We start from the raw sequence: 27,616 nt of genomic DNA on the forward strand, positions 1-27,616 counted from the left end.
ATCTGTACCAAGGACTGAAGCTCTGATACTGTCATCATTTTAATTAATGACATGACCTTCCCTTCACTGAACTGATGCTGCGTGAAAAGCATGGCGAGTTATTCAGATGACATATGGATCATAGCACTTCTACTAGCTGATGGTAATCAGTTGTGGGTCCATCCGTTGGATGACAGTGAAAAGGAGAGGAACTGGAGGTGTCAAAAGCTATTATTTCCTCTTTCTTCTGAATCTGGATTTTTTTAATCCTCAAGGCTTTTCCAATACTGAATATACTGTGAATCTTGATAACAGCAGTGATCCCCCATCGAGGCACAGAGACTAATTTTACACTTACAGAATTGCATGGCTGGTGTGTACTGTGATGCTGCACAACTGAATGTGCACCAGCACCTGCATGTGTCTTCTGCATCCATGCACAACCATTTAACCATTCACATGTGCATGCCCATCCATCTGCCATGTGCATCCATGCCAATGCGCAGTGTGTATCCATGAGACATAGCAACATATGAACAACTTTGCTTCCACAGCCTCGAACTGAACATGACCTTTCCATGTAAGCCAAAAATGTCCCAACACTTTCACAGGCAAGCATCTGTATGCTTAAGGCAACAAAAATATACCAGCCCATGTGTTAAAAATACAAATTGAAAATAAGTTGTTCAAAATTTACAAAAGTCGCATTTAGTAACTACATTCATTTCCAGCATGGAGAGGACCATGTTGAGTCTGCTGCCACAGATTCAGACCAGGATTCAAATCTTCACTCAGCTGTGGAAACCCCAAGTGACATTGGACAAGTTTCATCTCCCTGCCTCAAAGGAAGGCAACAATAAACTTCCTCTGAACAAATTTTGTCAAGAAAATTCACTTTAGCAATCCATAAGTTGAAAATGACTTGAAAGCATACGACAACGACAAAACCTTGGGCTAGTCATTATCTGTCGGATCTAACCCTATTTCACAGGGTATTTGTAAGATAAAATGATTGAGGAACATATATGCTGCCCAGATAATATTGGAGGAAAAGTGGAAGAAAAACATAATTATTTCAATTAATAATTTAATCTTATGCATATCTGTGTTTCATATTGCTACTTAATTCATGCATCCCTCCATCCAGGTGTGAGCTGGACAATGAAACTTGTGTTGGTATGCAATGGCCAGAATGATGGATGGGGCAATGATTATCATCACAGATGTTAATAGCCAGTATATATGCATTGTCTGTGCTTTGTTTTATTTTAGCCTGAGATCGCTAGCCTGCACCTAACCATTAGGAAGAGCAGATTTTGCAATTGTCCTAGCTATAGAAAGCCACAATGGACAGTAACCATCTTTTGGAGATAACCCAGCCAGGTCCTTGATGCAAAAGGCATCTGAAAAAAAATGCAGCTTTCAGTACCGCTATGATTGAATAGAGAAGATTACTCCTGGCACAGAATCCCCTCATCCTATCTCTTCTTTCCTCCCTCCCTGATAGCAATACTGTTGTCATTTCCTAACACTGATGTCACCCTAGTAAATGCAGACAGTGTTAGATTGGAGTCACAGGGGCAGAAATATCCATCATGCACCATTGCCATGATATCTACTTCAAAGCCCGAATTTGTTCTGAAGCAGAAGGCAATTTGGGATCCTCTTAAGTATTTTACGTGGATCGTTGACCTTCTTGTGGTGTGTTTTGAAAAGGGGGCCTGGCATGGGAACGTCGTATACTGATATAGATTGCTTTTTGCGGAACTGAGGCAGTATGCCAGAAACATGATAGCTGAGAAAGAAGAGCAGGGGAGCCCATTTCTTCACTGGAGCTTTACTTGCAAGTGAATAAAACATCATTGGGACCTGTTTCATAGCCTCCAACATTTCACAGATAAAAACTGGGACAAGAGTAGCAAAGCAACATCAAAGTGTGGTCAAGATGGCAAAAAGAGGAAGATCAGACAAACTATGGGCCTGAACAGACAGGCCAAAATAAAGCTGCTTCAGGCCACTTTGGAGGTATGCTGTTTAAATGACATATGCATCTTAAGAGGCCTGAAGCTGTGCCAAAGCTGCGCTCCAGTCCTTAGGACAGCAGCGTGGCTTTGGCACAGCTTCTGGCATCTTAGGACACATGCTTCATTTAAATAGCATACTTCCAAAGTGGCATGAAGCAGCTTTATTTTGACCTGTCTATTCAGGCCCTAAGAGAGGATGCAACAGTTTGCTTTTGCCTGAATCTACTGGGATGGGCAAGATTCCCTCTTTACTTCTCCTCATTCCCTTGCTCAGTACATTGAACTGCATTTGCACTTTGGATTCAGTTTCTCTGGCTTTTTTTTTTTTTTTTTTTTGCAAGATCTGCATATTTCAAGAAGCAATGTAGACTCACACAGCCGAGAGGATGCTTCGTTCCAAAGCTAGGATAGACTGAAACAATTCCTTTTGCCTGTCCTACTGGGAAGGGCAAGATTCTCTCCTCTCCATCTTACTGAGTTGAGCACAAACTCCTCTTTGCACTTTTGAACTCACTTTGCAGCAACTGAAGTAAGGTGAGGACAAAAAGGTAAAGTGGGAGGGGGAGACAGACATAAAGACATTTTAAAGTCAGTTGAGAAAATAGGCTGGCATCAAATTAACTGGGGTCATATTTGATAAACCAAGACATTGGAGGGTATGTATTCTGGTGCCAAATTATCCCAAGGTGGTATATGACGTATGGTTTTAATATAAAATTTTAAACCGCAAACCATTATGTAAATACTGCTAATGAGGGGAGAGGAGCCAAACCAACAATAATATCAATCATGTATTATCATACCAAGGGAGTTAATACCGTGCTTTGAAGAGCAAAACTCATAGCTTGGTTTAAGCCTAGTTTAATCCAGTTTGGAGAATCTGTGTTCCCTTCAGCCTCGGAAGGGGAGAGGTTTTCTGTAACATCATCCTCTGTTATTCATAACCAGTAGATGAAAAGTCAGATTAGCAAGTATAAATACTGAGACTGATCACCCATATTGGGTCCACAGAAGAGTATCCTCTGCCTATTTACCCTCTAGAGATATAAAGAATAGTCTTTTTCCCCTTCATCCTTGATGAGAAAGGTGCTTTGAAACATCAAGATGCTCCAGAAGAAATAAAGGTCAACCACCAAGAGATTTTTTGATAATTTGGGATATTTTGATTGAAAACCTCATTTGTGGGAAGGAAGCTTTGTTGCACAATTTCTTCACAAAATGAAGTCTCAAAGCATGTGTGCACATGCACACACACACAGAGACACCAAAATAAAAGCCCAACTTCATCTGAAATGATATGATACATTTATTATGACAATATTTCATATGTCTAATTTTGTTCCATTAGCATTTGGGCTAAGTATATATGAAGAAGGAGGGTCTCCGAAATAAGATTTGTTCTGGGCCATGACTACTTCATTTTAGAAAAGGGGTGAAGGTGTTGAAAGAGACACAATGCTGTTTTTCACATTAAGATTCTTACCCTGAATAGATCTTCTCTAAGGCCTGTTACAGACTGCCAAAATAAAGCTGCTTCGAGTCTCTTTGGAGGTATGCTATTTAAATGATGCATGCATCCTAAGAATCCAGACGCTGCACCAAAGTTGCACTCCAGTGCTTAGGAATGGAGTGTGGCTTTGGAGCAATCTCCGGACTCTTAGGACCCATGCATCATTTAAATAACATACCTCCAAAGAGACCTGAAGCAGCTTTATTTTGGCAGTCTGTAACAGACCTAAGATATATCCCTTTTACTTTGAAGGAGTTAAAATGAAAAGCCTCTCCCATAATTTTGTCCGCAGCAAAACAAAATAAGCTGTGGGAGTATGATCTATAGATAGATAGGTAAGTAGATAGATAGATTGATGACTCTTGAAAAAGGACTCTAAAAAGCACTTTCATAAATGTGTTCAGAACATTCAGAAATAAATCCTGCTGAGTTCAATGGGACTCAATGGGAGTTCAGTGGGTTTAGGACTGCAACTTGGATATGCTGAAAGTGCATATCTTCCAAATGCCCATAGGAAACTATCAATGGGGGAAAGAAGGATGATGCTTTCTTGGGATCATTGCTTCACTGCTGTGTGCTCCATAGTATTAGAGATACCAAAGGGAAAGGATCTTTAAGTAAGAGAAATTTTGGTCAAGACAGGCTACACAGAAATGGTGAAACAGCTTGCCGGGGATTCTCCAAACCCAATGAGAGGTCTAGCCTCTGGCACAAGACCAAACACGCTTTTAAATCATGTTTCCTGCATTTTATGCAAAACTTCCCTTGGCGCGGCTAAGCAGCACACATACACAACACAAAAGGCCAGGCTGGTTGATAAAAATCAGCCCATCTTCAGGTGTTGCATCTTAATCGTCCATGCCACAAAGCAAGTACTGCAGGTTTCAATTCTGTGCATGAGCACAGAATTGCAAACTCAGTCTCAAAAACATGCAAAATCACTCCCATGGCCAGCAAACAAAAATAATGCCTTCACTGTCATGTAGTGAGAATGGGGAAACATAGCTTTTTTTTTCATATACATTGCAAGGACAAGCCAAATCATGATTTACTTCCACAGTTAGGAAAGAAATACCTGCGTGTTTTCCCCATTCTCATGCTACCTCCACCCTTGAGGAGAGCTGGGCTCTGCAGCATACTAACTGAACATTCATCCAGGCCTAGAGCAAGCCAACAAGTGAATGGACTGCATTACATCTGTACTGCATGCAGTGTATGGTTCTCTGTCCCCACCTAGTGATCCAATACGAAATATGCAGTTGTAGTAAATATGTGAACATCTGAAGGCACATAACAACAACAACTGTTTGATTTGCATAAGGTAATCCAATTCGCAAATGGTAAAGGTGTGGGATTCCAGATTCCTTGCTGTGAAGCGGAATGGTCAGTGCCTTGGCCAAATCCCCTTGGATGGGCTGGCATTTCGTTCGTGAGAATTAATCATGTTGTTTTGCATGACATATGTTTCCTTTTCACTGTTCATTTTCTATGGGGGTTTTTTGGTATTTAAAAGTGTTAGAGGGACATAACTTGCCTCAAACACCCAAGGGACTGAAAATGTTAGAAACTCACAGTCTTAACAAGGGAATGATTAAACAGAGGCAGCTAGGCTTGAGTTTATCATTTGCCATGATGGTTAGGGCTGATGAAAGGTATGGATGACACCTTTATAGAACATAAAACCATTAAAGATACATTATAAAATAATTAAGTTAAACATAAACTCTCTGAATTCTGTCCACGTTCCCAGCTCTCAAAGCCCTGTGTTTAGCCTTCCAGTCACCGATCAACTTGCGGTGACCCCTAACCATAGGGTTTTCTTAGGCAAGGAATACTCAGAGGTGGTTTTGCCAGTTCCTTCCTTTGAAATGTTGCCTACAGCACCTTGCACTCATTGGAAATCTCCCATCCAAGTACTAACCAGGGTTGGCTTCCAAAATCAGAGACGATCTAGTACCTTTAGGGCATTTAGCCTTATTCAGATGCTATTCAACTTTCCCTCTATCTCTGCCTGCCCTAACTCACTTCAACCCTTTCACAGGCCAGCCAAACGGTGGAAAACGGATAAGGTTCCAACATGAGATAATTGGATGTTGAAAGTAAATGAATACAGAGAGTTGGACAGGGTTTCTTGTACTATAAAACATCAGCAAGAAAAGAAGAAAGGAGGATTGGGAGAAGGTGGTAATAAGTTGGAAGAAGGAATGGAAGTTAAACCTAGCTCTTATTGAAATATAGGAATGTTTTTCTGGTGGTATATAATTTTCCGCTCTTCTTAGTTAAGACTGTACTAATTTCCACCGCCTATATCCATTCTTATTTTGATTGTCAAAATAGGTCAACATCGAGATGGAAAGCAAGAGCTCTATTTGTCCAAACTTAAAGTAAAACCAAGGAATACACTGCAAAAAATATTGCTATATATAAAATTTATTATGATTGGAAAATTGTTGTATGATATGGAATGGCAAGGAAGTTAAGATAAATCATAAGTGAAGTTACTTTTACTTTTGACTTGTGGGTGAAAATATTGTTGACATTAGTGAAAGTGACATGATAAATTTAACATACAGGTTTATTTTATGGGACAATGAGGACATGAAAGAAAGGAGTACTTCATCAACCCAAGAATAAAAGGAAGATTTCAGTTCGGGTCTAAGAAGACAAGAAGGCAACGTTTGATAAGATACAAATGTAGACTGTATTTGTGTATATAGTTACAATAGAAATTGTACCCTCTTTTGGTATTGTAACTTATTTTATGGAAAATTCAATAAAGATATTTTTAAAAAAAGTTTATATACTTTTCAAGCTGTGGATGTCTGAATCTGTGGATAAAGAATCCATGGATAAAGATGTCCAGCTATATCTTAAATTTGAGTTTTTCACTGACATGTCATAGACTTTTTGCAATTCCTGACCTATTGGCCTAACCATTTACAATTGTTTCCTCTCATCCTACTGTTAGGCCTGGCAACTGATGACGCATTTCTTGCATCTGATGAAATGGACTGCTATTGATAAAACCTTCAGCCATAATAACTCTGTCTTTTCAGTCCTACATGGCTCAGCCTTTATTTTCTTTATTCAGGCGAAGAAGAATAAATATGTTGGGTTACAGCATGGAGACTCTACCCCTCGGTATTCTTCTTCTAAAAACTGCACTGAAGCATTCGCTTCAGTTCAGCACCATAGTATCACCTAAGGAAATAAGCAAAGACTAAATCCTACCTCCTGTTGGCTGGAAGCCATTTGTATCTATCTGCACAGTGCTATTTTGGTAATCCTTTTTTCGTATTTACATCAGGGAACATCAAAAATGCTTTTAAAAGAAGCATCACTTATCCAAATAAAAGCGTACCCATGTAAATCATATTGTCATAACAAAATGGATCACTTGCATACTCCATGAAGCTCATTTATTTTTCTTTCTACGCCTCTCAGGAAGCCTTTTATACTCTTATGCCTCACATGAAGTATATGACTTCCACCTCACTACAAAGCTCACATTGTTTAAAAGGTCAGCGTGGTTGAAAAGGGGGAGGATAAAATGTATAAAGATATGGCTGGACCTAAAATGAAACACATGAAACACAATCAGATTTGACTGTTATTATCTTGCTTATGTAAAGAAATTATGCCTGCAAAAATAGGATGGGGAGAGGAATTGGAGTATGCCAGGAGAAGTATCAAGAAAAGGGGGGCTGTTTCCTTGCTATTTAATAGCAATCCTGGACCAGGCTTTTTTCCATATTGCAGAATGTGACATAGATTGCAGCGTTCATCTTCCTCAGAAACTCAGGCGCATTAAAGACGGGCCCATAGAGGCGCCGTCGTTACACGCGAGGGGCGGTGCTTCCTGACGCACATAACAAATACATCAAAATGGCAGCGCCACATAAAGATGGGCGCCACCATTTTGAAGTCGCGCACACGCAGCAGCCAAACATCACGCACTGGAAATGGCACCACGAGTGTGTGCCTCGCGTCTTGCAGCGCCACTTCTGGGGCGCAGGAAGAAGCGCTATTTTGGTGCTTCTTTCTTGCTGTGCCCGGGAACCGTGCGGTTTGGCTGCTGCGGTTCCCGGATGCAGCAACCGGCAGCGGCGCGAGACTGCCCGTTTTGGGCGGTCTGTAACGCGCCTCAGTTTTCATTTTCTAAAGTTTCTAGACCTCATGGCTGAGCTGGGATGCTGCTTAGGATCAGTCATAAACAGTACTGGATAAAACCATAGTCTGTTTAATCCAGGAGTAGGGAAACTCCCTCCCATGGGGCGAATGTAGCCTGCAGGCCTCTTCCATTCCCCTGAAATATCTTTTGTTTTTATCTTTGATCACTGGCCAAAGATAAGAGACAGTGTAAAGCCTCCAGGAGTAGAGCTTCGATTTGCAACCCAGAAAGGGAAGCCATGAAACTGAGTTCTGGTTTGCTGCCTGAGAAGCAGTTGCACTGGGGCTTCCTCCTCAATAGGAGCCATGCCTTTATATGGCTGGTGCAGAAATGATATCCAAAATTGATCACAATTGTACCTGTCTTTTCCTACTTTGCTTTGGGCCCAGACAGTGATCTTAGCCTCTCCCATTGCCTAAATATGACTGCCATGACATTTCTCATATGGGAGTTTGGCACTGAAAAAGTTTCCTTGCACCTGACTGAGTCCATAACCCACTTTCAGCACGGTTTCCCTGGAAAGTTACAAGGGACTCATATAAGTGACATTTATTCACTTGCTTTTTGGGCCCAAAGCTATACTACTTCTGTATATATTGTTTCAGAGATATGTGCGGGTTCCTGTATATATTGTTTCCTTTATGTTAACAGATGAAAACCGAAGGCTTCAACTTTAGCTGCTGGAGCACACATGGCCTGGCACCTCCCTGGGACTTGGTGCCATTGCTGATGCTTTCTCCTCCATTTTTCTATTCATTTGACAAAGCAGCGAACAAAGAAGGGCCTTGCCATCAAACAGCCACAACAGGCAAAGCATGACCTGATATGTAAGAGGTGCAGCTGAAGGCTTCAGGCTGCCAAAGACCAAGATTCACACAAAGGTATTTGTGGCGCCTTTGTCTTTGCCTCCAGTTTGAAGAAACACATTTTCCCTCTGCTCTGCTTCAAAACGCATTCCTGAGCAATATAGTTTGACCTTACAGCAGCAGTAGTTTATGAATCACAGCAGGCTAACACCAAGGTCCAAGAGACTTTCGCTCAAGCTAAGGCAGACTTTTCTTCCACTTTGAAGAAAGTGTGCTGTTACAGAGCAGTCTCGGGTCCTGCAGATCCCAACTAACCTTCTGGCCTAGTTTTTGTAAAGATGCCAAACTTATAGGTGAGCTACAGTTATCCCACCACATTGGTGGGTTAAGCTTAAATATTGTACAGTATTTGCTGCTGCTGCCTCCGCACGCCATTTTTAACAGAGGGTTCCGTAACACCATTATTGCTGAGTTGAAGTAGCATTGGTTTATAGAGGATTTGTTTAGTTAGTTTACCAAGACAACTCTTGATCTACAAAACCTTGAACTGTTATACTCTGAAATAGGTATTCCACTACTTGCAACGGTTATGCCACTAAAGCCGACCAAAAGGATGCAATACATCTGGCAGCTGAAATCATTATTCCCCGCATGTACCGGCAATCATGTTTATCCTTCTCTGTGTTTATTTAAATATATCATGCTGTCAAACAATGCGTTAAAATTATTTGTCTGTTAAATGTTTTTGTTTTCCTTCTGCTTAAATGTTTGATTATATGTTGAATGCTACAGCGTGTTGTTTTCTTTCATACTTCTATTTTCCAAATCCCGTATTCTTTTCCCAGAGGAGGGGAAGTATAGAATGTTCCTGTTCTTCCCAAACGTCCCATTCCCTTTCTCATGCTTCTCTCAATATATTCTCTTCTCAGTATAGTAGGCGAATAATGAGAAAGTGGCAAAGATATTTGTCCAAAGCTTGAAATGACTTCAGGTCTTTCATTATTATGAAAGAGGTGCCCAACTTTTTGCACTTCTGATTTATTGGGATGCAAATCCCAACATCCCTAGCCAGTAAAGCTGGTGATGTGGAATGGTGGGAGTTGCAATCCAACAAAATTTGAAGTACACTCATATCCAGAAAAATTCATACTAAAATGTCAGCCTTAAAGACTGCTAGATTCCTCCCCACTCCACTCCATTTTCTTTCTTATTCTATGACTTAAAAGAAGACATCTTTAGTCTTGTATGCACTCAGACACCTCAAACCCAATGCTTTGGGCTGCCTCCTTATTTCTTCCTCTCTTTTGGAATAGGATGCACCAAAAATATATTACCTTTTCTTTCACTGCCTTCACTCCAGAGAGGAGAACGCATTACCACCGTCTTTTCTGGCAATGTGCAAAGCTACTCAAAATGAAAGAGGCAGACAGGTTTTGCCTCCACTTCAGTATAGTTTTCAAGCACAGTACTTTATTCCCCTCTGTGAAATGAGTTTGCAAACAGCCATTCCTCGGAATTGAAAACAAATTGAGAAAAGACAACACTAGAAATAAGTACAGTGGAAGGGGAGTTCAAATTACCATGTTGGTATTTTGGCTGGCTAAGAGTGAGAAGGGAAGGAATGTGATGGAAAAGGATAGGAAATAGAAGGTATTCGTTGGGTAGGATTGGGTTTCAGAGATCTCTATTTCTAATTACGTTCAATCCAGACTTTAGTTTCTTTGAAATTGAACTCCTTTCCATTGTTTCTCAAATACATACTGGGCAATTGTTAGTAAGACAGTGTGCCTTATCGCTCAAGGAAAGAAAGCAGGAACAGAGCTGGAAAGTAGCAGATTTCTCAATGCCTTGTCACATAACATTAGCATTTCAATTCTCTTCCGATGGAAGACAGTTGTAAAAGTATACCTTTTTTCTAACTGCAAAAATCCACTCAACAAAAGGCATGCTTTTATGACCATCTTTCATGGGAGAACTGAAGCGCCACAACCTCATGTGGCAAGGCAAAGAGAAAGCCATTACTCTTTGGATCCATTTCCACTTTCTTTTCTTGTGTGATAAAGCTTGGACACTTGACACCTACGAACTGATATCAATAGCTATGGAGTCAATTAGCAAATTCGCATAGTCAACAATTAAGGGGTATGATGAAGTGGGGTTAAATGTACCCTATTGATCACAGCCATTGTGAGTTACCCCTATTTCTATCAGCACAATCCCATTCTAACATCTGTGTTTTGGTCACATTGAAGTGTGACAGAATGTTGGGTATGACAAAACGTTGGACAATACCCAATGCCAGGATTTGATTTAGGTTTTCTTTATAGATATAAAGATGCCTACCTCAAAAAAGCAAAAGCAGGACCCTTAATTAGCTCAACTATCCCACTTAATAGTTGGTTAAACAAATTTAGTGAAGGGGGGAAAGGGGCAAAGTGGAGAGAGACTTGTAAAAAGCACTATGAAGTATCCAGAAAATTACATTCCCCTCCCAAAACTAAGTAGCATGACAATTGCAACTGATAAAGCAAATTAAATTCTAAATGCACTAGCGATCTGATAGATATCATTTTGCAAAATGTTACTGAGAAAGTGCTGTCGCTGGAAAATGGAGTTAAGGTCCAGAACGCGCCTTGTCAGTTCTGAGACCTGATCCAATTATGTAGGGTTTATTAACATAAATTTAAGAATGGAGGAAGGATGGGACAGAACAAAAATTAAAAAAATCAAAGACTCTAGATAAACCTAACTACATATTCAGGCATGCTGTATGGCAGTGGAGATGGGGGTGGGTAAGTCTAGAAATCACCTGATCTCATATAGCTTTACTTCCATGGCAAAACAGGGCTTCCCATATCCTTTCCCAGCAATCTCTTCCAAAGATACTCATCTTACATCATTATAAGGCAAGGTTGGCAAAGTCCCTCCCTGGGGACATGCTTCATGTAGCCTTCCAAAGGCTGTTTTTCTAGCCCTTAACCTCTCCAGTGTCCCCAGACTGCTCTTTTCTGGCCAACATTAATCACATCTCCTGCAAGCCTCTAGGTATGTGACTTCACTTTTTAAATGTCACAGTGCCCACCCCCACCAACAACGCTGTTTAATATGAAAAATCCTTGTTTCTCAAAACCAGAAGAAGGCTTTCAACCAAGATGGATATAAAATATGACTATTATGACATTAATCCCAAATAGATTGACTTCAGTACTCTGTCAAAATGGATGAAGGCACTTGTCTTCCTTTCCCTTTCAAAGTTAAACTTGCAGCGGCAGCCATTCTCTCCCAACATGCCTCTAGCCGCCCCATTGGAGAGCGAGGTGAAAGGGCAGAGAAGAACCAAGTACCTTGGTTGGGTATTATATACCTCATCCAGTTTTTCAACCTATTTGGGATCAAAGCTACAAGAGCATCCAACATCGCAATCCTATTTCAGCTACTTTGGTTTTCTTTTCTATTTTAGAAGTCTGTATGGTTGGACACTTGACACCAACTATAAAGTGTGCATGGCATCAGCCCAGGCTATGTGAATAAACATAGGGGCTATACAGACAAGTGGGTACATGCCGCCCCCTTGAGCCCTGGATGGAGGCTGTGGCAACCACACACCGCAACCTCCGGAAGGAGCAAAAAGACAGTCCCAGAAGGCGCGTCATAATGCCCCTTCCATGCAGAGCAATTTGGGCTCTGTGACCAGCATGCAGCATCATGATGCACAATGTGTGGATGGGCGTGTGCCATGATGGCAGCATGGTGGCGTGGTAGGGCTTTGAGTGTGTGAATGCCAGCCCTTACCATGCGTCCAGGCAAGCACAAAGTGCCAGTCTGTATAGCCCCATTCTCCCCATATGAGCCTGCCCATATCCTGAGATCTTCAGGAAAGTCCCTTCACTTGATCCTGCCACCTTGCAGGCATGTCTGCTGGGAATGCAGGAGAGAGCCTTCTCAGTAGCTTCCCCCTAGCTCTGAAACACCTCCTTTAGGGGCTTTTTCTTTACTGCCCTTCCATCAGGTGACGAACTGAGTTCCATTTCTGGAAAGATAGGTGGGATATAAATAAAATAAATAAAAAAGTAATAGATAAATCAGATCTGCCTCACTTACACACCTCTGTTCTATGGGGTAGTGCCACTGTCTTGAGATGTCTCTGCCTTGACAGTTCAACTGTACCACGCCATAAAAAGACAGGAAGCTGACATGTTCAGAGTCACATTATTGGCCTATCTAGCTCAAGACTGCTGTCACTGACTAAAGGTGGCTGAGACAAAGCTTGGCTTTGTCTCATCTACCATACCATCCATATGTCTGGATTTGGCTGGGACTGACCCAATGCATCCTGTTACCCCATTTTTCAGCTGTTTATCTACTACTACTTCCTCCCTTTATCCTCAGCTGAATTCAATTGGTGCAAACTGAGTTCAAAGTACAAAAGTGGTTTGCACTACATTAACTCAGCAGGGGCCAGGAAGAGAGGAGACAGCTGAATCTTAGCCTTCCCAGTAGACAGAAACAAAAGCAAACTGCTGAAGCTTCCCATAGCTTGTGTTATTAATAACTGTTGGCATGTTTTGCCAGCTCCCATCCTAATCATGGCATTCCTTGATCTTATAATGGGCTAGCTTCAACCAGGCTTGCCCAGCTCCTCCCTTCACAACATTCATACCTGAACAGTGGTAGGAAGATGTTTTGGGATTCAGTGCATGGTTAGCAGTGGTTTGAATGCTGGACTTGAACTTGGAAGATGGTAGCACCACTGGAGCATGTAGTAGTGATAGTAGAAGCTGTAGTTAACATGGCAGTGGAGGAGGAAAAAAGCCTTGAATTAATGGAATGATAGTAGACATTGGAGCATAAAGCATTCACATGCTCAGGATAATTTACGTCATTAATGTTCAAGCCCCTTTGAGCCCAGTAGCAGCCATTTTAATGCTCCTTTGACATCAATATTTTGTTGCAGGAAAGATTACCTAGGAGAGGAAAAAAAGGAGGTTCCTGCAATCACTATTAGAGAATAAAACAAGCTCTCATTCAGTTATTTGGAAACAATGGCTAAGCCATTATACTTTTTTATTTCTGTCATTCCTATGTGCATGTGAATGTGTAAAAGAAAGAGGGAGACGAGGAGTGTTCTAAGAGTACAATGGGAATATAATAGAAACGTGGTGAATGATGAATATCCAGGCTTATTCTCCAGGTGAGAAGCACTGGACTGTGACTAGAATGAAAATGCACATAAAGCACTCATTCTAGAATAGAAGCTTTTGAGACCATATCTGGGTCTCAAAGAGCATGTAGATTACTGTTAAAGGAATGTTCCAGACCAAAAAGGGGAAAGCTGGCAACAGCTGTATCTCATTAAGTTTTCACTCAATTCTAACTAAAATTGCATTTAGAGTTAATGTTCAAGTGACACTTAGCAAAATATATGAGTAATCCCAAGAGAAATAGAAGAATTTCCAATGCTACAACACCTTTGAAACAGTGAACAATGTTATAAGCCACATATTACGGCTCGAGCTTCAAAAAAGAGAATAGAGGTTTGTGAAAACAGTGAGTTTGTAAATGAATAGTTGAATCGGAGACTTTGCTTTTCTAGATTCTTTCACCCCACTTTTTTCTTGTTTATCAAACAAGATTCTTTTCCACCATTAAATAGTTGCTTCAGTAACTTTAACTTTAAAAAAGATGGACATGGTTTTAGATTTGATTTCTGCCTACTCTTCCTCCAATGAATATTACTGCATTTTGGCTGTAGTCGTATAGTGAAGGCAGGGCTTGCAAGATTTGATTTAGCAAAGATTTTGATTAAACAAAGATTTTAATTAAGCAAAGATTTTGATCTCAAAAGGCCATTCCATTCATTTTACAAAAGACCTGTTCCCAGTGGAGGTGACAAATGCTAGAACCGGTTTGTCAATATAGATCAAAACAACTGCCAGCATTTTTGGACTCTTCTTGAGGGTGGCACTATAGGGAACGATCGCTATGAATGCCTGCAATGTAAAATTTACCACTATGTCACTGTTGCTGCTGTTTTGACTCTCTATATTATCCCACGTCCACAGTCTTCCATGTCCAAAAATGATGCTCTCCTTTGATAGGAGTGCCTCTGGGCAGAAGGAAAGTCTCTTTAGCTCAGTTCAAATGCTCAGCTGGCTCATTTAAGCACTACAGCATTTGACCTTTCCAAGTACGTCCCTCCAGCACTGGAAAAGTGACTGAAATTTACTACTGAACCTAGGGAAATGCAGTGTTCAGTGAAATATGCTCTCTTTTTCCCCCATGCCATAGCCTGAACTGGATATGAAGAGCTCAGTAACAGCTCAAGGCTCTCTTTTGCCATTTAGAAGGGGAGGAGAAGGGGTTCACTGCCTCCTGAGTGCCATATTTCATTGCTCGACCAGACAAACATTGGCGATTGGAAGCACGGCATGCGGAGGGTATTTGAAGGCCTTTCTGGCTGGGAAGTCAGATTAATTTCCACCCACTTTGAGAAGCATGAAAGTGAGTCCAAGCAAAGTCGCAATGAGGAATGTAGAGTAACTGAATTGCACCTTGGCTATTTCTTTCAAGAGTGTATGGCAGAATAAATATGCTGTATCTTTTCACAGTTTTCCAATGGGTATGCAGTCATCCCAACCGGAAAAGAAATCAGTTCCACTTGACTCACTAGTGTAGGTGAAAAACAGTGTAGCAGCAAGCTTATGAACATAATGGGACCAACTTTTGAATAAACAAGCATAGGACTGAATTTCATTAATGACAGGTGACATGACTAGCCTACTTATTACAGTTATTTTATTTCCCCTTTGTTTTGGAAATATCTCTCCGCAAAGAAGGCCACAGTGTGATAGCACTGATCAAATCATATTACAAAAACAGAGCTGTAAAGAGTTATAAAGATCTGACAGTTCTGTATGTCTGTAGCACCATCTTCAGTCACTAGGTGGCAGACTTCCCTAATTTTCCCTAGAGATTAAGTGGAATCATGTCTAGGTTATTGATTATTCCAGAGGTCCTCTGGACTACTCAAGAGGCAAAGAGGAGGTCCTATTGTGTGGTAGGAGTGATCGAGGAGAGTGAGTAATGGGGAAAGGCTGAACAAACACTTCTGTGGAGAGGTTATCTAGAAAAAAAGACAGATGAAAGGAAAAGACATCAGAGTGGAGAGGGATTAAGAGGTTTTTAACCCTTGCAAAGATGGGTCCATCTGCCAGTAATATCAAATTCATTATTTCAGATAGGGCCCTCCTAACATAAGTGGCAGGAAAAAATATATTGATCAAATGTCAGTCCATAAACAAGCCCATAAGACCTCCCGCTAGTATCCAGCTGTACATATATCTCAGCGGTTAGTACAACTTGCCTCATCTGCCATGTATAAATAATGTATATACTCCCTTATTCCTCTGCTTGTGAGCCCAAACTAAGCAGCACCATGTGCCTTCAGGGCAAGACAACTCTGACAAGGCCATAATCTAATTAAGTTCCCATTTTGCTATCAGATACGTCATCTCTTCCTCCGAAAAAAGCTATTGAAAAGACGGGTGGGAGAGAGCATGAGCGCTTCATAATTAACATGCAGCAGCATCTGTCATGCAGGGAGCAGGAACAGTTATAATAACTTGGGAGTCAATAATTCATAAACCATAATGCATTATTAATCAATTATCGAGGCCCGAATTACATTTAATGAGATTAAGCTGATTGGAGCACTAAGCTGTTTGAAACGTATTGATTTAATCAATGTGCTTAATTAAACTGTGTACATTTTTCCTCACAATCATTAGTTCGCAACACATAGCAAAAGTGGCCTTTCCTTGCTGTTCTATATTCTCAGCTCTTCCTTGCCAGTCTTAATTGCATAGGGTGGAGCAAAAGAGCATTTAGTTAAAGGGAACAGGCCCTTCTTTCGTTTTAAAAAATACGGATCAAACAAGAGCCTCAGATTAAGAGGTGGCTTTCATGGATCATCCCCAGGCAAGAGACAAAGGTGCACATCTTCCAGATTTGGTGGGCTCAGCTCCAGGCAACAGGAAAGGGCTCAGAGAAACTCTCTTGTTCTACTAGTGGAGCAGCAGCTTGCTACAGTTTGCAAGAATTAACTGATTTGTGAATGCAACTTGCAAAGACTTTCCAAGTGGTCTGTTTATGTACTTAGCATCCTTCCAAGTTTCACACTCCACCTTGCTCTGCATCCACCTTCAGGTTAGAAACACCATAGTGTACATTAAATGTTCCTTATCAGTGGGTAGTAGCAAAAATAGAGGGAGATCCTACATCAGATGATAGACTCAGTCAGGGAGGCCACAGGACTCAATTACAGTACCTGACTAGAGCAAAGGAGACATCTTGAAGATATCTCATCCACAGGGTCACAATTAGTTGAGGTTGAGGGCAGTTAACAACAACAAAGGTTTTAACACTCAGACATACCCCAGAATGCCTGAAGAAGGTTAGAAACATTATTTCTCTCGGCCCCTCTCTCCCTCAAGCAAACATGCTCCACCATCATATCTTCTCCATACAGAGCCCCATTCACAGCCATTATCTTCCCATGGCAGGTCCACTACTTTCCCTGTGACCTGACAGCCTTAAAGACAGGACCAGGATAGACCGGTAATGAGACAAGGGAGGGCAAGGAAAAGCTGTATAAATTAGCATGCAAATGTTGGGGGTTTGCAACATGTGCTAAGAACTGCACATAAAACTGTTGGGAGTATATTTGTCACTGCCAAAAGTGTTCCCATAAAATAAATTTTGTCCTTTTGGCTCAGGATTTTTTCCCCATCAGACCTAACAGGCAAACATAGTTACCACTTCAGTGTCTTTACTTAACTTGGGCATTAAGTGCCTGACTCTGTGACAGTTTAATGTCTCCCATTGGTGCAGTTTCTAAGCTATAAGATGCAGCTCAAACATCATGCAAAATACAGTGTTGTATTTGTTGCAGCAGACTAGCCATGGGCAGAAACTTTATTTTGGTTGATAATGCAAAAGGCAAAATTGCATTTAGATTGCCAATTCCCAAATAGCCACACAGGGTTGATATGCAAGGCGAGGGGAACCATGGCATTGAAGTGAGATGGAAGGGACTAAACCATCCACCTTAGGACCCTTGAAGATTCAGCACACTTGAAACAGTATACAGGAATATTTGGGATACAATGAATTCTGTGATGGCACTCTATTGTGTAATACTCTTCTGAAGACAGAATGACATTTTAATAATCAGGTTCATGTAGCTTGAATAGCCGATCCATATCTCTAGAATGAGAAAAGGACCTGGTGTTGGGATGTATAAAGCGTGCAGGTCTCAGTAGGTCTGTGCATATAAAATGAACACTGGGGTGGCTTCTTACTCCTCACGTTCCCATGTTCTATTACTGATAAGTAATAAGCAATTATTGTAGAAGCCAAGGAGGAATACAGCACACTCCAGGAGCCCTGCGACATAAATTGTAAATCACTGCAACACCTGTAAAGCATCAGTGGGATCTCATTGGTAGGACACACGTGCCTTGCCTTCTGTACTACAAGGGCAAGTCAAAAGCAGAGGAAATCAATGATTTCATGCTGACTGCTCCACAACACCATCTTGATAATGGCTGGTAGGCATACTTCACCACACCAGCTCAAGGGAGATAATATGAACCTATCCAGGGAACCTATGTGTCCCTGTTGGCTTTGCAAAACTGCTGTCCTAGGCTGAGAAATTCCCTACTGATCTAGCTCCTGCTTCGTCCCCTTGCACTGCTGCCTTTCAGGGCATGCTTACCTAGCTATCCTAGATGAAGATGCTGTTTCAGAAGGCAATTAATATGAAGTGTCCCCAAGTTGCCCACCAGTTCATTGAAACATCTGCCTGGGACAGCAGCCCTGTCATTTGGGGATGTAATTTTGCCCCAGACTGGTACCAAACCCCCAGACATACAAAAAAAGGTCAAACTTCCAAGCAGCTCCTGACTACCCAAGCTCTCCACTATTCCTTATTCTGCAGCCAGATCCTGGCCAAAATGCTGAACAGGATTTTATAGAATCATAGAATCTTAGAGTTGGAAAGGGCTGCAGGAGTAATCTAGTCCAATATCCTGCCATGCAAGAAGACACAAGTAAAGCACTCCTGAAACCTCTGCTTAAAATTATGAAGATTTTAGCTGGGGTACAACTCACAAAGGAAGTATATATGTTCGTAAATAGTTACAAAGGGGTCCCAGATATAGCCTTCTTTACCCCATAGATGGATGATTAATCAAAACCAAGTCAGGGAAGGAAGTATAGTTGTTGCTCAAAGCTGCAGAAGAGGAGGGAAAGAGAGAGAGCAGGCAGAATGCAATGCAGTGCATCTCTCAAACACTATAATTAGCCAAGCTGCTTAAATGAAAGAAAAATGTACATGATTATTTAGTCTTGCCCAGAGGCAGGCTTGTAGCACACAACATGGCATGGTCTCTTTCTGCCAATTCACTTAGAAAATCAACTAAATTGCATCCTTACAAGAGCACTGTTATTATAATTCCTGAAGCATGCCCTATGTTTGAATGGCTTCCAAACCAACAAGCAGGTACTGCTCGATATATTTCGGTTCCTTAAGAAAGCATCCTATATGGACCTAGTGTGCTATTTTTCCCTTCAAAAATAAAAAAAGAAGACTTTTGAGATAAACTAAGCTCCTTCTTCTGTCAAGAGTTCTACAGGTACAAATGAGTAAATCTTTCAAGAAGGATGTTGACAACATCCTGGAAAGGAATTGCAACATGGTAATCCTGGGAAGGGTTTTTACACAGCAGTGCAAATGACTGGGTACTTGCAACTCAACCCTGCTTTTGAACCAGGGCATACAGGGGATAAATACTTTTAAATAACAACCACCACCTTGCTGTATATATTATTATGAGGTGGATGCTGCTTTTTGTGAGCCACTTTGGATCATACTCCAGGAGAAATACTACAGGTGAAAACAGGTGCACACATGGACAAGCAACATTAGAGTGTGGTCAAAATGGCCAAAATTATTAATAAGGGATAGCACATAAGATAGAAGAGGTTACAACAGTTTGTTTTGTCTGAGCCTATTGGGAAAGGTAAAACTGTCCCCCCCCCATCTCCTCTCCTCCCACTGAATTAAATGAGTAAAAACTCATTTTGTACTTTCAATTCAGTCTGCAGCAACCAAATAAGGTGAGGATGAAGATGTAAAGTAGGAGGATGACAGAGAAGCTGAACGTTTTTTCAAGTCTCTGAAAAGGTGGGTCAACAGAGGATCAATCCCTGCCAAATTGGGACAATTGAAGAATATGACAACTGGAGCATCCAAATAGAGTGCAGAAACAAAAACAATAAAGTGGACAAGGTCTAAACACATTAGCAACTTACGGAACTGCTCCAGATCATCTGTGCTTTCAGACTCAGGCATGGCAGTGATGGTGAGCACAGGGCAAGGGTTTCCTCCTAGAGTTTGGCAAAGAGTTTGCCTCCGGAAGAAGATTTTCTTGGAGTTTGTGGTTTTCTCCAGGATGTCAAGATGAGACTGCAAAAAACCAAAAGCATAAAAAAAGAATAAGAACATATGAACGTAGAATCAAACAGAATTAAACCAAATTATACAGAATCAAACCATAGGTCCAAGTCAGAAATGTCAATGCTTCTTTAGGGTTTCAGAATTCATTTCCTAGCGCTACATCAGGAGTGGTGAAAGAGTGTTCTCCTAAGGCCATTTTAAAGCCTGCAACCCTTCCCAGCCTTTACTTGGTGGCATGCATAGATATTTTGTCATGTTCTATCCTCTCATAAATTATTTCCTAAAGTTGCAGAATTTCTTAAAGTTGAGATTTTCAGGAAATTGATACAAGAGGAGAATAAAAATGAGGCTTTATCTCTTTTATATATTTATTACGAAGAACAACTACCTTATCCAATTGCACACTGCTTGTCACATATCACATAGACTTTTCCAGACTTTTCCTGCCTAGGCACATTATTTTTCCTGGACATTTCATAGTTTAGGTAAATTCTCTTTTATCTTAAAATGAACATCTTTCATACTTATAAGGCTTATGGTCCTTGAGATACATGCGTTATCTTGCTATAAGGAATACTGGTAGCATGACCAAAGCAGAGTAGAGTGGTACTACTACTTGAAAAACTGAAAGATTCACCCATGGACGATAAGGAGCCACAAAGTACCAAGCCCAACCAGCTCTAGGGCATCATTCCACATGCTTTTTCAAGCCAGACACAATCCTTGCAGCACAGCAAGCACTTTTATCCAAGGGGTAGTGAAGTAGGTGGTAGCAGAGTTTATACCACTGAATGTGGTTTGATCTGATACCCACTTCAGCACCTTCATTCTGCACAGAAACCATAGCATGGGATTGCTTGGTTATATATGCTGACCAGAGCTTGAAAAGGTTTCTTTTTTAAAATGACAGCCCTCAGATCCACCAGTCAGCCTGGTAAGCAGCAATGCAAAAGTTGCTCAAAGTAACATTTCCAAGTTTTACTGCTAGCACTAGCCAACAAGAGAAAGAGAGAGAAAGAGAATTCAGCTATTCCATCTGTCCCTACCAAACATCACCTTTCACAGACTTCTTACAACTCTGCCTTCTGGTCCTGTCCAACTGCCATTATTATTTTTTAATCAAAAGCTGGCAAAATCTAGACTCCACTTTGCTACTACAGGCAAACGTACCCCAAGAACCTGTCAATAGCTATTTTTATTTACAATCTTGAAGTAACTGCAACTGTTCATTACTCAAAGTAATGGTGGTATTGAATTCTGCCCCTTTGTGTGGTCTCCTCGCCGTGTGCATAGCTGTGCTGCAAATGTGCCTGCAGTTATTAAATGTGCATTAGATTGTGATCAGTGTTTCCAAGTCACTGTTTCCATATGGGATTTTATCATCTTTTCAGATGCATTGTACAGGTAATTGAGCCCTTGGGTTGCTAAATCACTTTGAAATCATTACTGGTCTGAAAGAAAGGAGCAGAGGGAGGGGAGACCCACATATTTTGCATGGACATATGCTAGAAAATAAAACCTAACAATATATGTCCATGAGCTGGAGTTTTGTTCAACATCTCGTCAGCAAAAACGGACTTGTTTTCCTAAGACAAAAAAGGTATTCACTCCAGGAGAATTATTTGAGCTGAGCAGGCCCAAATCGCCACGTAAAAGCTGCCCATTACAATCATGATTTGGCCAGCATCAAGCATGAGTACCTCTTCATACCTCAGTAACACAGGAGAGACATCCTGTTCCTTTTTAACATAGCATCACATAGAGCTGAAACCACAGCCTGTTTCAGGAATATGTTTAGTGTGTCACAAAACTATTCTACCACCAATAACATCATCCTTTCTTTCAGCAGTGCTTGCAAATAAAATTCACTTATGGGGATCCCAGTTATTATTACTCTTGCAATTAACTTCATTTCCCTCCATGTCATCATCACAGAACCAAATCCCAGAGGGATCACTGCATGATGATGCTTCCATGGATGCTACTTTGTATTCTCTGTGATAACCAAAGGAAGGAATGGAGAACCATTGTCCCTTCTGATGCATTACAGTTCTCATAATCCCTTATCACCAAAGTCCAACAATTAATGCAGAAGAAGGCATTTTTCATCTCTGTCCATTGACTTCACTCCCTTCCCATCGTCATCATGTCTTAAATAACCAAATATAATTATGGGGGAACTGCTGTGTAAGCAGTAATATAAACACACATCTCTCATATTTTAACAAATGAAGGCTACTGGACAGCTATGATGATAATTCAAGTGTCCATTGAATAGAAGAAAGACTTTTGACAGATCTCGGATTCTTAGAGTTATAAGGGACCACAAGGGTCCGTCATTCAAAAATACACACCGCTCCTAAAAGAAGCCTATCTTAACTAGTGTTTAAAGGCATCTGGAGACAGAGAATCCACTAACCTCTGTGGTAGTCTATTCCACTGTTGAACAGATTTTAAAATGCCCGTCCCTAACTTGGCAATCCCAAGATTTCATACAATGGAACCATGGCAGTTAAAATGGACTAAAATTGGTATAACTCTGTAGTGTGAAGGGCCCAAAGTAATCATACAATAAAAGTCATGTCCTCCTTAATTCTGCTGGATGTTATGGGTCCTGAATCCTGATGTGAGGTCAGGAGGATAAAGGGAGAAAATGGGAGGAGGAAAGAGAAATGGGGATATTTTAAAGGCAGCTGAAAAAGTGGGATGACACAAGATTAACTGGGACTGTCGCTGCCACACCAAGGAAGTCAGAGAGTATAGGACATCATTGTGGGAAGTCAAGTGACACTGTGAAGTCGAAGGCTTTCATGGTCAGCATCCATTGTTTTTTGTGGGTTTTTCAGGCTATGTGGCCATGATCTAGAAGAGTTTATTCCTGATGTTTCACCAGCATCTGTGGCTGGCCTCTTCAGAGAACCAAGTCATACTGCTTCCTTAACATTTCTTTATGAGCCTCTCATCCTCACACATTCCAACAACTTGAGCATGAATGGGAATATTAATAGTCACCTAAAATTTACTTAACACAAAACTGTGATTGCATTCATTCCAAACCTTTCCAGAATGTCATCAGGAAAATATGTTTACCATCATAGCAGAATAGGTGTAAGGGTAATGGTAAGCCAAGTAGCAGACGTCTTCCTTGTGAGGAAAAACAATGTTGAAGGTGAGCGTGTAGCACCATTTCCCACGGGGAACTCCTGCCGCTGCACAATTTTGGTAATGGTTTCTGGAAGAAGAGGGAGAAAGGAGCATAAATGAGGAGATACAGTATTATTTGGTTTTTGTGTCTTCATTCAGATCCAAAACATGAAGGCAGTGGTGACTAATTATTTTCAGTTCAACAGAATCGAAATTCAAACCAACTGCGATTGAGTAAATAAGTGTAGCTTTCTAAACTACCTTTTAACCATTACCTTTCTAAACTACCTTTTAACCATTATCATATGAGCTGGCCATATGCTAACAGTCTAAGAATAGATGCAACCAGGGTTTTGGTATGTATTTAAACATTTAATATCAGTTCCAAAGTCTGTTCTTGAATGTATTCAAGACAAGCAGATGTCCCCAGCTTATAAAATGCTTCATTACCTTAGTGACACCCTGATTTTCTTCATCTCCACCTAAGTATGTTTTCTCTTATGCCAATCACCCATGTAATCTTCTCCTCTCATTTATCATCTACCATTATGCTTTCTTATCTCCCATGAAATTAAATGTTCATTCTTATCCACCAAAGTACCATTTCTCTGTCCTATCCAGGTGCATTCTCTCTCCTTTGTGCCTTTGGCCCATGTGGAGCTGCCCTATGGACACTGAAAAGTTCAACGGTCCTCTAGAAAAACATCCCTTTCCCAACATCAGTTTCCTCTTAGCTAGTTAGGGCCATCAGCCACCTTACAACTGAACACTTAATTAACTAAAATTGATTAATCCGTTTTTGAATTCAAGTAACCATGAGGTACAAGGTGCTAAGCATATGGATTTTCAGTTGCCATGGTCTTGGAGCTATTTGGAGACGGTCAAACATGGACATACAAATAATTTCCTTTGTTCGCTCAGATGAAATACAGGTCAACAGAGCATGGAGACGTGGCGAACATTGTAAGGGGGAAAGCATTTGTTCTTGTTAGTTTTATATTAGGGTGACCAGATGAAAAGGCAACTGAATTACTTCAGAAAAGAGAGAAGAAAGGATTTCAGCAAGTTCAGCTTTTCACACCACTGCATGACATGCTGTGCTAATCAAAATTCCATGGATGCGACTTTGTATTCTCTCTGATAACCAGAAATGTGTGCTTTTCTAAGGAAGGAATGGAGAACCATTGTCCCGTCAGATGTATTACAGTTCTCATAATCCCATATTGTCAGTCAAAGTCCAACAATTTGGAGGGCCAAAGATTTTGGCTGCCCTGTTCTAGGGAGTAATTGTAACACCAGGGTATGTGTGTGTTTTTGAAAAATAACCTTGGTATCCAGCATCTGTAGGGGATTGACAGAATCCACTATGCTGCTGCCTTCCTGGACTCATTACCCTTGGTCACTAATGGCTTAAAATTCAGCCAGTGGATGTCATTGTGTTTTTCTCCACGCCGCCTTCAACATTGTGGTTCTCTGCTTAATGATACCTTCTGACCAGAATTGGCACCAGGTCTGAGTGGGCCATAGCAAAGTTTCTTCACTAGATCAGCTACTCTAGAATATGGTCAAGAGTTGACCATAACACATGGCCTATCAGACTAGCCAGTGGTTCATAAACTGTGGTCCTCTAGATGTTTTGGACTTCCTAGAAGCCCCAACCAACTTGGCCAACAGTCAAGAATTCTGGGAGTTGAAGTCCAAATACCTAGAGGACTTATATTTGGGAACCATCACTACCATGCCTAGGATGGGCACTGATGGCCGGTTTGGTAGCCTCCTCTCAAGTCTGCAGTTATTCAGGTGGAGATCTGGAGAACACACATTTCAAATATTTCAGCTGAAGAAAAGTAGAGTGGCTCTTGCAGACTGGCTTTGCATGTTCCTGTCTCCTTCGCCGACTCTGTCCAGCAATGGTTTTGTTTCCATTTTTATACACTCACCAGAAACATACCAATCTTAAGCTTCAATTTTCCTTCAGCATCCCCATCTGGTCCTTTGCAATCTTTTTATGTACTTATTTATTATTTTTAAAGAATCAGCTTCAAGGATCATGGTGAAAGATTTCCCCTCGGCTGAGATGAAGAGCTAATTCGCGCATTTCAGGGAGACTATATCTCAGGAAATTGCATCCACAAAGTACATCCCAGATAATAATTTCCCCCACCTAACACCAATTATGCTGTTGCTGAACTGCTCTGTGTCTGAAGGACCATGCGATGTCCCCCTTCTCACCCACCCACCCCAGTTTTTAACAAATATCATCATTGCTACTGTATTAAAATGCAAAATATAGGGAGAGACCAAAGGATGCAATTTCGTCTGCTGAAATGTACACAAACTGTTTATTTCCCTGGTGGTGCAGTCTTATTTGGGGGAGTAAAGCCTCGAGTTAATTATTCTTGCCAAAAACCTATGGACTGATCATTGCTTCTTTTGAAAGAGAAATTGAGCAATTTATTTCTTCATAGGAAAGAAATGAATGGAAATGTGCCTCTGCCACACAAAAGGTGTCTTTTGAAACTCATACTTGTTAATCTGCAAGTCTTGTTTCATGTCCCAGAAGTGCTGGCCTTTAGGCACAGTGGAGACAGACATATCACTTTGCATTTTCCTAGAAAGGTCCCCAAAACATAATGGGTCAGGGAATCAGAAACTAGAGGTCAAATATACACAATAAAGTATGTCTGTGTGTCAAAGCACTTGGTTTTTCTTGAGCGATTTAGCTTCCATTTAGTGTGCTTTGTTTTGCGATTGGTCACTGCAGGGCAAACCCAAGTCTAATAGCTGAGTCCTCAATCTCTGAGGAAATCACGCTGTAGGACTGAGTCTGCATCTGCACTGCAGAAATAGTGCAGTTTGACACCGCTTTAACTGCCATGGCTCAGTGCTCTCTCGTCCTGGGAATTGTAGTTTGTTATGGCACCAGAGCTCTCTGACAGAGAAGGCTAAATATCTCACAATCTGCAAATCCCAAAATTATATCACAAATGTAGGGCTTGTCTATATAGCCAAAATTACTCCCCCCACCCCCAGGATCTTTGTGTCCTCTTGACATGACACAGGACCAAAACCCCAAATCAGATCTCGAGTCTCTTCATAACACTGACATCTGATTTGGGGATTCCTCCCCCTAACCTACATCTAAGTAACTCACTGTTTGCTGCAGGTTTTTGGCTTTCCTCATAGCAATGGTTCTGGCTACCTTGACTTGCAGTACTTATAAGCTGTCTGGCACCACCACTTCATGTTTGATGCCTACTCAAATGTATGGTCTGTTAAGTTGTGTACGTGCCTTCCAAGAAAACTTTGTGGGCTTTGACACATGGTTACTTTCATCGTATGGCCACAGTATGGATTTCATAGGGCTTCCTTAGGGAAGCAATACCCAGAGGTGGTTTTGCCAGTTTCTTCCTCTAAAATATCACCTGTAGCTCCTGGTATTCATTGGTCATCTCACATCCAAACACTAACCAGGTCTGGCCTGGCTTAGCTTCCAAGATCATGTGGAATCTGGTCCCTTTGGTGTATATTTAGGCAGCCCATTAAAATATAAGTAAATGTGTATACCAAGGAAGTCCTTCTGAACTGTGCACACATATATATTTATAATGTTGCTGTTACTCTGGAATCAGTGGGACCAAACTACACATTACGTCAGGTATGGGAATATTCTGGAAGGTCAGCGCACCACACTGCACTGCTGCCACCATCACTGGCAATTTTGGATGCCCATCATCAGAATATTCTTCCAGATAATATATATAATATACTCCCAGATTATTCTGGTCCATGTAAAGAGCACTTGGGTCTTGCATTATCAGTGGCCAGGATCCCACAACACCCTGATCCTATGATTGCAAATAAGACCCACTGAATTTCTTAAGCTCACTATCCTCCCTAACATTTTCCCTGAGCAGTTTATTTTACAAGGCCAAAAAAAGAAGAAGAAAAAAAGAGAAAGTCACACAGCACTTAGAAAGCACACATTAATCTGAATACTGGGGCTATTAACATGCAGACTCAATTCACTGTGCTTTTGAGTCACTTTATAATAGGCAGGCTCTAAAGCTAATGATTTCTCCTTCAAACGTTCTGCACTGCTTCAAGCACTGCTGGCAGCACCAGTTAATTAATAATAATCATAATTATTATTGTTGCTATTATCATCACTTACTGGGGCCATTGTTTTTCATGTTCAAAGTGCTCTACAAATGTTATTGAAATCTTCTTCATATCTACCCTCTCTAGACAAATTAGGTAGACAAGAAGGCAAAGGCTATCTCTATCACGATCCACTTTTCACAGAGTGATGGCCATGATGAACACCATCACCACCACCACCACGCAATCCCTAGTACTGGACTGGTGTAGTGATTTGAGCACTGGATAACAACTCTGGAGACTAAGGTTCGAATCCTGGCTCGGCTATGTGAAAAACCACTGGGTGACTTTAGTCAAATCGCA

At 41.1% G+C, this 27,616-nt stretch overlaps 1 protein-coding gene across 1 annotated transcript in view; it reads right to left on the minus strand.

Annotated features, from left to right (window-relative positions):
* Positions 1-27,616, minus strand: part of AGBL1 (AGBL carboxypeptidase 1) — a 308,675-nt gene that overhangs the window by 202,985 nt on the left and 78,074 nt on the right. Inside the window, exons 16-17 of the mRNA XM_042471034.1 lie at positions 23,099-23,240; positions 19,864-20,017 (exon numbers count right to left, since the gene is read on the minus strand). Of these exons, the coding sequence (XP_042326968.1) occupies positions 19,864-20,017; positions 23,099-23,240 (296 nt within the window). The remainder of the gene's footprint in view (positions 1-19,863; positions 20,018-23,098; positions 23,241-27,616) is intronic.

The sequence above is a fragment of the Sceloporus undulatus genome, chromosome 6 (assembly GCF_019175285.1).
Source record: "Sceloporus undulatus isolate JIND9_A2432 ecotype Alabama chromosome 6, SceUnd_v1.1, whole genome shotgun sequence".
NCBI classification, from domain to species: Eukaryota; Metazoa; Chordata; class Lepidosauria; order Squamata; family Phrynosomatidae; genus Sceloporus; species Sceloporus undulatus.